The 14,648-nt window shown below is 34.7% G+C and overlaps 1 protein-coding gene across 1 annotated transcript; it reads right to left on the reverse strand.

Moving 5' to 3' along the window:
- Positions 1-2,016: 2,016 nt before the first annotated feature.
- Positions 2,017-10,133, reverse strand: LOC132755415 (transcription intermediary factor 1-beta-like). The gene is made up of 2 exons (XM_060746282.1): positions 9,997-10,133; positions 2,017-2,686 (listed from the first exon to the last, which is right to left on the reverse strand). Exon 2 carries the CDS (start codon positions 2,677-2,679, stop codon positions 2,017-2,019), a length of 663 nt encoding a protein of 220 aa, XP_060602265.1. The 5' UTR covers positions 2,680-2,686; positions 9,997-10,133.
- Positions 10,134-14,648: the final 4,515 nt, after the last annotated feature.

The raw sequence follows: 14,648 nt of genomic DNA on the forward strand, positions 1-14,648 counted from the left end.
ATTAGGTAGCAGATAGCTTTTCTGGAGAGAAAAGCTTAGATATGCATTTAATGATGTATGTTACACACCTTAAGAATGTTCACTGACTTTAAAGTCACCTCTTTTAGTATCTATATATCAATATCCCTGGAGTCTTTCGCTCCACATTACAGCAGCATTGGGATATATTGCATATAAAATCAAGCATAGTAAATCAATGTAGTGAACATTTCTTGCTATGTTGTGCACTTGATGGGACTCAAACTCATGAACATTCTGATCTTGAAACAAATGTCCTTCAACCAAACCACTGTTAACCCCATAATTGACATTATTAACCCTTTAAATGCCACTACCAGTCTTTAATGTGGGGCCTATGTCACCAGTAATGTTAGTCTGCATGGATGAGCAGGATAGCCAGGCAACATACTCAGTATGTTGCTTGGCTACCTTGCTCATCCATGCAGTCTGACCGGATTCTGTCCTTTTGGGTGCTCAGTTTTTAGGGGAAAGGGTGTGAAAGAAACCCTTTAAAATGACAGTGATCAGTTTCAAATTCAAGGCAAGGCAAGTGTATTATATATACATTGTGGTACAAGAAATAGAATAACAGTTTTAATGGTTTATGATTCTCAAATTTCAAGTTAAGTTTGTTAAATCCTTGTCATTCAAATACACAATATACACACATATATATATATAATTTGTACATAAGTATCAAATTATTTACATTAAATGTTTCAAAAATTCTCTTGGCATGAAAAGTTAGCATATTAATTTTTTTCCAGCGATGTCTATGCGTTAATCAGAGTAGTGGTCTTGAAGGAATAATCAAAAGTTATTATAAAATTTTGTTCTATTCTTTAGACACAAAGTTAATATAAAACTTTGTTCAAATCCTCCGACAGTTTGTTGACCATAAATTAAGTTTTTGTCTTTTTCCATCGTTTTGAATAACTGCTGTGGTACAGCTTCCTATGTTTCGCCACACCAACATTACCAGCAAAAGGGACTCATTCAGATTTCGTTCAACACTACCTTCCTCCACTGCAATCTTCCTGACATCTCTTTCTATGTAGTTGCCCATCCATGGCACACACGAAACAGTATCATCATCGGACGATTGCCTATCCCATTACGGTACAGCTGGAACACAATACCAACCAATTAACTTCTCCTTTCGCAGCTTTAATTGCTGTTACTGTTTTCATGTCCGCTAGTCGGATACATAGCAAATAGAATTTTTGTCTACGGGGTGACCATTACCATGGGTGTCTGAAAATGTCTCGGTCTTTAACAGTTGTCAGTACAGTGCCATTCATGTCAACGATCTGGAGTTTTGCAGGATTACAGAATGTCAAGATAAGTTTCTCCTGATTGCAACTTATGCCATAGCATTCACCATCAGCCACAATAGATTGCTTCTTTGTAAGTCTTTTTGAGGAGGTTGATATAAACTGAATTTTTGGTTCACGAAATAGTGTGACAGCAACTTCTGTACTTGCTACTGTAGTGACATCACAAGGACAACCGTCAAGCTGTAGCCGATCAATAACAGATTTACTGCGGGTATCCACCATCTTTATATCCTTATTTTCAAAGTCAGTGATTATAAGAACATCTCGAGAAGGAAGAGCCATACCTGTTATCCAGCATATATACATATTGTGTGATGTCTTCACCCACATAGCTTCCCTGTTAGATTTAGTTTGTGTTGATTGAATATGTTCAGACTGAATAGTGCAATTAATTCAGAATTTTGTAGTGTCTCTGTCAAGCTACCCAGAAGACTGGTTCCTGTTTTTGAGCATCGTTAATTTATTTGTATCCATTTTGGTTGAAATTGATTTCTTGACCTTTTGTGATGTTATCGTGTAAAATGGTATTTGCTTCCATAACTTCTATGCTTTTCTCTGCAAGTTTTAATTTCCAACAAACAGTTTGGCAGCCTGTTTTTCTGTGTTTCAGCTGTTTGAATTTTTGTCTGGACACTGGTCGTTCCAGAATTTGGTTTATCTGTCATGAGATTCTTTTCTACTATTTTAAATATTTGTTATTGTCCTCTACAATGCCGTTTGCTACATCCTCAGCCAGTCTCTCCTGTTCATCTAGTATCGCATTGATTTGTTGGCGGAAATTTTTGATGTCTGCCAAAGCATCTTTGACTAAGCTGTTGGATTTTAAAGTTATTCTCTTGACATCTTCAACAATTGTAGAATATTTATCAGAAATGTTTTCCAGTGCTTTTAGAATATCTTGATATTCTCTGCAGTCAATAATGTCACCAGACAAGTCCGATACATGTTTAACGATACAAGGACTAGTTATATGTTCATCACAAACACAATCACGGCAAAGTAATTTTTTATGGTTGCTGCAGAAAAGTTTTATTTTTTCTTTTGAGTGTTTAAGACAGAACGTGGTCAATTCTTCGCGCTGGCTAGTTTTGGAAGTTATTCGGCGTTGATATAAAGATTTAGGCATACTTCCTGCATCAAGGAGAATATGATGTTCGGTTTTATGGACTGTATAACACTTTTCGCATAGATGCTCTTTACAGACAGTGCAGTAACCATGGGCAGGGAGTCTAGGACCTTCTTGATCACAAGACTGGCAATAAACTTGACTATCTTCTTCAGACCACATGTCGATTGACGATGATCGAGGTTGATTTGATGCTCTCCATCCTGACACGTCCATGATTAATCTAAAAGGTAGGGAAATACTAACGATTATTATCGGTCACAACCCAGCAGCAATCACATTGTTTACGTCTGGTAGAGTTTATTTTAAATATGGAAATTGTCAAATCGAATTGCATATAAACAAGATAAAATTGGCTGTGATAAATTTATATAAATGTAACACCATGCATTGACTTCTTTTTTAGTGCTGCAAATCAGCCCATTTTAGTAGCCTATTTAGAGGGGTAAGTGGTCTATGTCAGCCAACAGCAAGTTTTATATACCAAAATGTTCGTCTGGATCTGTAGTTTCTGGAATGGATATTCATTTTGCCCAACCCCGATGCGAAAGCTAAGATATCCAAGAATGGCGTCAAAGATGGCCGCCAAATACCTAAATATTCTAGTATATTTACTTACGGCTTTTATTTCCTTTTTCAGTTTTTGGTAAATCAATTGAAATTTTGCATAAAATTTCTTATTTTCAACTTACTTATGCTATAAATTTTTGACTTTATTGATTTTTTTCTAGCTTTCATCGCCTAATTTTAACGAAAAGAAGAAAAAATATGTTGCCAACTGGTGTCCTTTTCTGAATATGTGTAACTTATTAGTTTTATTCTTGTTTTAAACTGAAAAACATTCATGATTTCGTTTAATACAGCCTTTAAAACTATATCTACACATATTTAGAATAAGTTAGAATAAAAGCAAAAACTATGCCATAAATGTGTTTATTGAAAATCTAAATTCATATTACAAAGTGGTGGGGGTATTACGAACGGAGTCAACTGGTTAAATTATAAATATTTTTTTTTTATATTATAATAGTTGATTTAAAAAGCGATTAACAATTTTTTAATTTAAAATTGGTAATATGGAGAACATCTTACCTTTCATAGAAAATGCCCTGCATGTGTTGTCTAAATGTTGCGAAATTCTTTTTATTTTTTAAATACACACAAAAAAGAACGAAAATTTTTACTGACCTGCAAATCGGTATTTTGCGTTGACTTTGGGCTGCTAGCCTTTTTGTTAAGGGATTTGTTTGAAAGTTTGTTTCCCTTAGCCCAAAAACACATTGTTGTCTTCAAATGTGTTTTTGATTAAATTCTTTGTAGGTCAATAAGCTAAGCATTTATTAGGAAATAAGAATATATATTTAAATAATATTCACAACCATTGAGGTAAGCCTTGAAAGGCCTAAAAACAATCTTTGAGATCAATTAAATTGTAGGTTTACTTCCCTCTAACTTTTTTTTTTTATTCCAAAAGAGTTTATACTACTTATGAATAAGAGAATTTAAACAGGAAGATTTTATTATGCAGGCTGTTGATTTTAAATATTCGAGCGTGCTGTCAGACATGCGCTCTTGTTTTAAGGCCATTTGGCTTAACATTATATAATCTACAAAATTGAACCATATTTGGAGTTTTGTCATTATGTTGATGACGGATTAAATATTATACATTAAAATGTATAATGTAATTTGGCCTAGAACATTTAAAAAATGGGATAGGTTATTCAGTTAAACAGGTAAGATACTTTTCTGCCCTAGACTGTATCCTGAAAATTATGAATATCCTAGTCGCCAGCGCCGTCGGCCGTAAACCATCTTAAAGCTCCATTGACATATGGCTTTGAAACTTACACACTTGTTTACCATGATCATGCCCTCCACCCTTAAACACTGGAAAAAGGAACGTGTTTCTATCAAGCAATTTTTTTCAGAATTATGCCCCTATTTTCAACTTTGAATTAACATTACCAAAATTTCAAAATCCCATCGAACATATCGCTTTGAGACCTTGCACACTTGCTCACCATCAAATCTCAACCTGTGTACAGAGGAGGTCACTGTATCAAGCTTTTTTTACAATATTATGTCACATTTTTTTTACTATCAAGCACTGAGAATAAGGATGAGCACGCTGTCCTACTGACAGCTCCTGTTGTATGATTTTGAAGCATTTTGTTTCAAGTTTGTTGTTAAACTTCATGGGAGGAATTGAGAAAGCCTTTCAATTGGAACGAAAATAAGCTTATCTTTTCCCTGGCGGGTACTTAAAAGTAATACTATTGTGCACGGGGGGGGGGGGGGGCCCGTAGAGTAACGCATGAACGTTTCCAGTGTACAAGTCCCATTAACAGGCTCAGCAAACCGGCATCTGCGAACAGGCAGGTTAAACAGTGTTTACATTAATAGGTCTTTCGGGATGGTGGGGGGTCGGTAGTTTTTCCCAATTTCCGGAATCACGGCGTAACCATAAATTGAATTTACCAGAGCACAGTTTTCAGCCACCGAAATCGTTCCTGGACAGGCTGTCAAAAAACAGTTTAACCAGTACTAGTTGCCCTAACTTTCGCAAGGAAACTGAAACTTTTTTACATAAGCAGAGGCAGTGGTACAAGTGGAATAACCATAGAAACTATTTCATCGGGAGTCAATAACGAAAGTGACCGCCCCGGTCCGGGAATCAAACACGCGGTTGCCCGATTCATTTAGTCCAACGCCCTTACCTATTAGCTAACCGACGACTTGGTCCTTCGGGATCAAAATTAATTGAAAAAAAAATTTTATAGTTTAAAGGATCGGATACTTACTTGTTTTGGTACTAAGAAACGTGGAATATGGTCTCCTCATGAAACCCCCCATCAAAACTGAGTTTTGAATTATCAACTTTGCCATGTTTAAAAACCCATTTCATGAAGCCATTTTTGTGAAAAATGGCGTTTTTTCAATTAAAAAGTCTCCCGTTAACAAGTTCAAATTCTATAATACTATAAAAAACTTTGCCTTCAAACACTAATCAAAACTTGGGCACACAATGTTGACTTGGACTCATTCCCCTTGCAAAACATGCCTCAGGCTTAAAAAATTTTTCTTGTTACCATGGCAAACGAGGGGAACATCTCAAAATAGCCAAAAATCACTATTTTGCGTTGATTTTTTCCATCATAATATTGATTTCAAAGTGCTAGCAACTTCTCAATGGATTTGAGATAGAGTCAAATGCTTTTTCAGCGTTGGTTACACGTTACCTTATGATCAATCTGAGGTCATTTATAGCCTCTCACAAGTCCAAAATTTTCTTGGCGATGAGGGGGACTCCGCCCCCTTAAAACCCCCCAAACAGAAGGGGGCACATCCCCTTCTTGCAACCCCCTGATGTATCTTTGGTTGGGGGGCCGCGCCAAAAAAGTGGTCGCTTTTTTTAACAACATTTCTCGAACAAAAAACAAGTGTTGGGGCCTAAATAAGGCATTTTTTCACCATTTGAGACAACAAAAAAAAGGGGGGGGTGAAAAAGGCGTTAAAAGGCGTGTATATGAAGTAATGGGTTAACAGAAAATGCATGAAAATACTTGAAATTACCCTAAATCGCGTTTTTTCATGTTTAAAACATGGCCTGTCATATAAATTTGAAGAAAAATTGTTGTTTTGTAGATTTTTTGATTTTTTTCATTATTAACCCATTACTTCATGCAGCATTTTTGTGAAAAATGGCTGTTTTCATTGAAAAGTCTCCCGTTACAAGTTCAAATTGCTATAATACTATAAAAAACTGCTTCAACACTAATCAAACTTGGCACAAATGTTGACTGGACCATTGCCCTTGCAACAACATGCTCAGGCTTAAATTTTCTGTTACCATGGCAACGAGGGGACATCTCAAAATAGCCAAAAAATCACTATTTTGCGTTGATTTTTTCCATCATAATTGATTTCAAAGTGCTGCAACTTCTCAATGGATTGAGATAGAGTCAAATGCTTTTCAGCGTTGGTTACACGTTACCTTATGATCAATCTGAGGTCATTTATAGCCTCTCACAAGTCCAAAATTTTCTTGGCGATGAGGGGGACTCCGCCCCCTTCAAACCCCCAAACAGAAGGGGGCACATCCCCCTTCTTTGCAACCCCCTGATGTATCTTTGGTTGGGGGCCGCGCCGAAAAAGTGGTCGCTTTTTTTAACAACATTTCTCGAAACAAAAACAAGTGTTGGGGCCTAAATAAGGCATTTTTTCACCATTTGAGACAACAAAAAAGGGGGGGTGAAAAAGGCGTTAAAAAGGCGTGTATATGAAGTAATGGGTTAACAGAAAATGATGAAAAATACTTGAAATTACCCTAAATCGCGTTTTTCATGTTTAAAACATGGCCTGTCATATAAATTTGAAGAAAAATTGTTGTTTTGTAGATTTTTTTATTTTTTTCATTAACCCATTACTTCATGAGCATTTTTGTGAAAAAATGGCTGTTTTCATTGAAAAGTCTCCCGTTACAAGTTCAAATTGCTATAATACTATAAAAAACTGCTTCAACACTAATCAAACTTGGCACAAATGTTGACTGGACCATTGCCCTTGCAACAACATGCTCAGGCTTAAATTTTTCTGTTACCATGGCAACGAGGGGGACATCTCAAAATAGCCAAAAATCACTATTTTGCGTTGATTTTTTTCTATCATAATTGATTTCAAAGTGCTGCAACTTCTCAATGGATTGAGATAGAGTCAAATGCTTTTCAGCGTTGGTTACACGTTACCTTATGATCAATCTGAGGTCATTTATAGCCTCTCACAAGTCCAAAATTTTCTTGGCGATGAGGGGACTCCGCCCCCTTCAAACCCCCCAAACAGAAGGGGCACATCCCCCTTCTTGCAACCCCCTGATGTATCTTTTGGTTGGGGGGCCGCGCCGAAAAAGTGGTCGCTTTTTTTAACAACATTTCTCGAACAAAAACAAGTGTTTGGGGCCTAAATAAGGCATTTTTTCACCATTTGAGACACACAAAAGGGGGGGGGGTGAAAAAGGCGTTAAAAGGCGTGTATATGAAGTAATGGGTTAACAGAAAATGATGAAAATACTTGAAATTACCCTAAATCGCGTTTTTTTCATGTTTAAACATGGCCTGTCATATAAATTTGAAGAAAAATTGTTGTTTTGTAGATTTTTTTATTTTTTTCATTAACCCATTACTTCATGAGCATTTTGTGAAAAATGGCTGTTTTCATTGAAAAGTCTCCCGTTACAAGTTCAAATTGCTATAATACTATAAAAACTGCTTCAACACTAATCAAACTTGGCACAAATGTTGACTGGACCATTGCCCTTGCAACAACATGCTCAGGCTTAAATTTTCTGTTACCATGGCAACGAGGGGACATCTCAAAATAGCCAAAAATCACTATTTTGCGTTGATTTTTTCTATCATAATTGATTTCAAAGTGCTGCAACTTCTCAATGGATTGAGATAGAGTCAAATGCTTTTCAGCGTTGGTTACACGTTACCTTATGATCAATCTGAGGTCATTTATAGCCTCTCACAAGTCCAAAATTTTCTTGGCGATGAGGGGGACTCCGCCCCCCTTAAACCCCCCAAACAGAAGGGGGCACATCCCTGATTCCTGATTTTTTACAATGATAATGCCAATGACATGTTAGTTACTGTTAAGTCTCTCTACTATTTCACAACCGGAAGCTATACGTTGCATTAAATAGCATTTGTCGCTACCTAGATGATATCCTTAACATGAATACTCAAATTTGATCAAGTAAAATCTTAAATATATCCAAGTGAACGTAAAATGAATAAAACAAACTCTTAATATTTTCAAATTTTAACATTTCTATCATTCTATCACCTGAAATACAAAAGCGGAAAAAAAATATGAGCAAATATTAATATTCTAGAAAATTTAGGGATTTGGCGGCCATCTTTGACGCCATCTTGGATTATTAAGCTACGCATCGGACTTGAACCAAATGAATATCCATTCCGGAAACTACAGACCAAGACGAACAATTTGGTATATAAAACTTGCTGTTGGCTGACATAGACCACTTCGATGTCATTTTACCTTATGAATTTGCAGCACTATTTAATTTTACTTTGTTTTGTTTACTACACATATTTCAATTATTTTCTGATTACTGGTTCTTCAGACTGAATCTTTTCTCTCAAATCATGTCAATACATGCATGGTTGATTGAAATTGATCATACATACATCGCAGAATTTAATTCCTACAAGCACATTATGCCTCAGAAATTAATTTTAATTTCAATTCTTTAGAAATGTTAAAAATGCGTTAAAAGTTTTTCAGTAATGGATTAATATAAAAATAAGGGCATGGAAGATGTTTAAAATCTGAAGAAAGTAGCACTGAACGTGCAGCTATGTGTCCTCAAGCTAGCAATGTTAACAAAGTAGCACTTCGACTTCCATACAAAATATTCACTATAATTACATAAATGTATTTTAATTGCCAGCAGAGCAAAAGATAGTTCATCACTATGGCAGCTGAGTAATTTTTGGAAACTGTAACAAAATAACCAAAATGAAAAGAAAAGAAAAAAGAAGAAAATGATAGCATCTGTGGGGCATAATATGCCTTTAACATAATCAAAACGTTTTATGTTTCAACATGTTTGTTTGGTTATGCCTAAGTAGTAAAAACTGGAAAAAATTATATATAAAAAAAGAACAAGCGACATTTAAGGTATTAGGACCCTAATGGGCACTATCAGGAACTAAAGAAATGACATCATAGGTCAGATGTATACCTTAAAGTACGCCTGTATGCAAAATTTAAACAAAGTTTACCGTACGGAAATCAAGTTATGGTCACTTTTCTGAACTCAAGCTAGGATGTTATGAGGGCCCTTTTTTAGAAATGAGGAACCTTTAAATAATCTGCAATAACATTCTAATGAAAAATGTTTTCCCATGAATTTTTGGTAAGAAACGAAAAGTACCATTCAGCTAACAATCCACATAAGCAAAATTATGGTTTCTACTTAAAATTTATGAAATCTGTATAAAAATGTTACCCTACCCCACCCATTTTTACCACATGTCTGACCATTTTTCTACTAAGGGAGCCTAATTCAAAAAATTCTTAAAATTTACCCAAATGAGTGCCTGTTTTCAAAGTTTCCCTAATTTTTTTAAAAAGTATATTGGTTGATCTTGTAAAATATGAAATACTTTTACCGTCTAGTTTTGATCATATTACACTTTGAAAATATCAGGTACCATATTTATTACTAGATTTAGCATAATTTAGCCAATAAATACCTATATAAATTAGAAATTCAAAATTAAACACTTTTTTCTTTCCATATGGGACATGAGAGATACATAAATAATGTTAAAAGAAAAAAAGAAAGAAAAAAAAAGTTGACCCTTCTGGGGATTGAACCCATGGCCCTCATTTTCAATGTAGTTAACAGTAATTCTAGCCTATTTGAATACTCTTCAACGCGGAGGTAATGCATTAGGGTGCTAATACCTTAAGCATAAAGTGTAGAAAATTAGAAAGCCATACCTTGGAATAACTTTTCTGTATCTTTTCTTTATATAATAGGTAAGAACGTTTCCAACTGCATATTTTGTTTCAACATGTAATTAAACTGTAAAACTATGTTTTTAATATTTGGCTCAATATATGTCTGCACATGATAAATATCTTTAAAATACGATGTTTTAAATCTTAGAACAAATTTGGAAATTTTCTAATGAGGACACCCCTAGTCCTTTATAATAGTATAAAACAGTTTTATATTGCAAAATATATTTATTTTACTCTTTATTCAGTTATTTATTATTTGTAGTGCTTGTACAATTGTTTTTTCTGTTTCTTCTCCAAGAAATATGACCAGTGGGCTTTAATTTTTACAATATAATCGGTAAAATCTGTCTATATTTCTTGAATTTCATTATTGAAATATTGTGAGATTATGGTCTGTTTTGCAGTAAAATGTATGGAACATATATAAGCGAGTCTGAGCCTCAGCTACGGCACATGTTTTTCAACGACAACATGTCTGAAGAGATTTTACGCCAAGACGCTGGCGGTCTTTTTCAGTAATATGGTAGGGTGACAATCAGGGCCTAGAAAATGATGAACCTGGACAGTCATTGCAACAATGAATGTTATATACCAAAATGTTCATTAATGTCTGTAGTATATGAAACCACCGGCATAAATTGGGAAAAATGATGGCGATCAAAGAAATCCAAGATGGCCGCCAAGATGGCCGCCATCATAAAAAATTTTCAAGAAATATTCCTTAAGCTATACTTTTTTGCAAATTTTGAATTTTACCAAATTGTATCAGCCCTTTAACATTATTTTAAAGGAGCTTGCATAATTTTAAACTTATTTTACTAGTTTTCTGAATCAAGGCAGCGTCAAATTTAAGGATAAAGTGAAAAAGTCATAAAAGATACAGTTCAAAAAATGTAAAAGTTGACACCAATTTTATTTATTATTTTAATTAAAAGAGATGCTTTACTATGATTTTTTTACACTCTTTTTGAATAAATATTTATCTTATTTCAAAACCTATGAAAAACATTATGAATGTTCAAACATGTACATGCATATAAAAGTGTAGAAACAAGTAGTAACATTATTTGTTAACTAAATTCTTTTATGTTGTATGGTGTACATAAACATTGATACATTTGATTATATAAATGTAAAAATTCAGCAAAACCAAAACAAAAATCAGTGGTTCAATTTGATAAAATTTAAAGGGTTTTCAATGTTATTTTCTACAGTAACTTTCTATACGTATATGACACAGTGATTTAAAAAAGATATTGTTATTTATGTCAAACCACAGTCAATGTAACACTTAGTGTATTTTTCTTTTCAATTTCACTATGGACAACCATCATCACGATTATCATTTGTCTCAACATTTGCCAACATGGTAAATGGATTTGCCCTTGTAAACCCCTTTGCAAGACCAGGCTGTTATGGTACACAGCTGTTCATTGCCCAAACAAACACGATCATCACTGCAAAGGTTAGAACAAGTATATACATGGTCACTCAAAAGTTCAGATACGGCTGAAGGTTGTGTCATAAGCTGTGGATTGTACATTCCTAACTATATCCAAAGTTGATGAAGTGGAGGAATTATTGTTTTCTAAGATGAACGCCATACGAATAACTGAAGTATACATCGCAGTAAATGAAGAATAAAGCTATCATTTGTTGAAGGTCATTTCCTTGATATGACCCCCTTTTTGCAAAGAACCCGGGATGATATACTATACAAGAGACCAACAAACTTAAATGCAGCAGTGTTAGCATGAATTGGAAGTACCAGATCTTTCCCTAGGTCAGTAAGATTTTTAAGATCATTAACAGCCTTACACATTACCTGAAAAGCCTTCCTCTTTCCTATGCTACGGAATTATGAACAGGTATCACAACCTTTAAGATAATATACAGAAAGTATGATACTTCTCTGTTGTGGAGGCAGAACACTGAAATTTTTACTGTATGTACCGGAATATATCTTGTCAGGTCTCTGTGCATACCTCTACTACCAGTTAAGAAATACTTTCCATATTAAGCTCTGAGAAATGATTTATAAGAAGTACAAATAAATCAGTATAAGGACTAAAAACAACAGGCTTGCTGTATACCTAATGAGGAAGCAAAAGCAACATGCAGAATTATCCTGCTATCAGCTTCTTCATGATTTGAATCTCATATTGGAACATACTCCACACATGAAGGAGTGATTTTTAAAACTGTTCATCTAATCCTCCTGCTGTATAATTAGTGGTTCTCTCATCAGGACAAGTTACTCATGACAGTTTTCAGTGAGATATCTAGTAAAGAATTTTGTAGGTGGATTTTTGTCCCCCGCCTTTTCGAACAAAAAAGGGGGATATAGAAATAGGCTCCGTCCGTCTGTCCGTCCGTCACACTTTCGTGTCCGATCCATAACTTTGTCATTTATCAAAGGAATTTGAAATAGCTTGGCACAAATGATTTTTATAATAAGACGATGTGTCATGCGCAACAACCAGACCCCTACCTCCAGGGTCAAGGTCGCACTTGCTCATTCAAGGTCAACATTGTCTATTTGAAGGTATATGTCGTGTCCGGTCCATAACTTTCTTATCTTTGAAGGGATTTTGTCAATACTTGCCACAATTGTTCACAATAATGAGACGATGTGTTATGCGCAAAAACCAGTCACCTACCTCCAAGGTTACGGTCACACTTAGAGGTAAAAAATTAACGGAGTCTGTTATATGGTATATTTTGTGTCCCGTTCATAACTTCTTCATAGATCAACGGATTTTAAAAATACTTGGCACTAATAGTCACAATGATAAGATAATATGTCATGCGTAACACCTGTGTCAGGCGCAAAACATGGGTCCCTACCTCTCAGGTCACACTTAAAGGTCAAAGATTAACATAGTCTGTGATAGGGTACATTTTGTGTCCGATCTATAACTTCTTCATAGTTCAAGGGATTTTGAAAATACTTGGCACAAATAGTTACAATAATAAAATGATATGTCATGTACAACACCTGCATCCCTACCTCCAAGGTCGAGGTCACACTTAGAGGTCAAAGCTTAACATGATAGATTTTTAAATTCTTTGTTTAATTTTATTTCTTTAAAAAATTATTGTTGCATTTGCAGATCTGGTATTGATCATAATTTTGGACTGAAAGTCCTGAGATACATACCTCAATTTTCTATACCTCAATTTTTTGAAATAGCACAATTTTATGCTTCCTGAGGCGGGGAACGTTGGTAACTCTGTTACAAATTCTTGTTACTTTTTGTACTGGATATTTGGCTGAATTACAACTGGCTGGAAACGAAATATTTTCACCTCGATTTATGGGTGTTTGGTTTTAAGGCTATCTAAAAATACCTGTCAATAACTCAGTTATGTGCAGTGCACTTTGACTATGTGACAAAATGTCTACAATTTGCCAGAACGATAAAGCCTACATCTGGTATGTTGTCTTTATCCTAGACTGAGGCTGCAGCAGCTGAACAACGGCCATAATGCAGTAGCATCAAAAATAAAATAGTCAGCTATACTCGAAGCATGTGCATTAAACTTATCATTGTTAAATGTTTTTAGGTTTTTAAGATTTTCAAGGATACACACGACAAGAATATGCGCTGGGATTGACAACTATACAATTTGTTTCAATTTTAACGCATTTTTGGCTCAACACTCAAAGTTTCTGTGCAATAAAACTGTCTCACACAAAAACTAACAATATTTCGTTGGCCTGTTTAAATATTAAGACAATTTAGTAGGTTCCAATCAACATCTTATTGATGTTCAACACCTTTGCAATGTTTAAAAGTTGAAAAGGTGGATACAGATAAAGAAAATGGATCGATAAAGGAGTCACTTTTGAATACACACAACATCTTCTTTGTATGGAAAGGTGTATCTGTGTGATGTTTGTTTGAGCAAGAATTATTGTCAGATGTGTAAGCCATGGCATACTTGGCAATTAATGGCCTTGCAAGAAACCAGTAAGAGAGAGCACAGTCATTATGGGTTAGACCTATAATGGCCAGAGGATTCCATTGCTTTATTTTCCGTGACTTCAAGGATATAGTCAAACTATACAGAATAAAAACACCCAGTGCTTAGTTTAGCAACAAACTTGCCTTTTTAACTTAACTGTAAATCTGTAATTCTCTAACAGCAAATAGGTCTGAATCTTGAATATATTGTACTAACGGAAGAAAACAAGAAGGGCTAAAGTATTGATGTTGCATACTGATTTCCTTGCCATAACCCATGCATGTTAAATTGGTAAGAAAACCTCTGACAAGTAATTTTAGACAGTGATTAAACTATTCCTTACATAAACAATTTATTCAGAACATGATAAAAAATATTATTTCCCAAATTTGCCAATAATAATTACTTGGTTACCCATAATGTAATGATAGGTTCTTTTTAACATATAAAAGACTATATCATACGTTAAGTGTACCCGTGATTAGCCTTAGCTCCATTTTATTGGGGGCACGGGTACACATGCAATAAAACTGCTAAAATATAGAAAAGAGGTCAAGATAGAAAAGAGTTGATAAACTTAACATTTCTTTTCATAAATTATGCATTCTAAAATGATCCAAAAGAATTCATATCTTTGAAAATTAAATAAACTTTTCTTT

The sequence above is a fragment of the Ruditapes philippinarum genome, unplaced genomic scaffold (genome assembly GCF_026571515.1).
Source record: "Ruditapes philippinarum isolate M1 unplaced genomic scaffold, ASM2657151v2 ctg4911_1_1_1_1, whole genome shotgun sequence".
NCBI classification, from domain to species: Eukaryota; Metazoa; Mollusca; class Bivalvia; order Venerida; family Veneridae; genus Ruditapes; species Ruditapes philippinarum.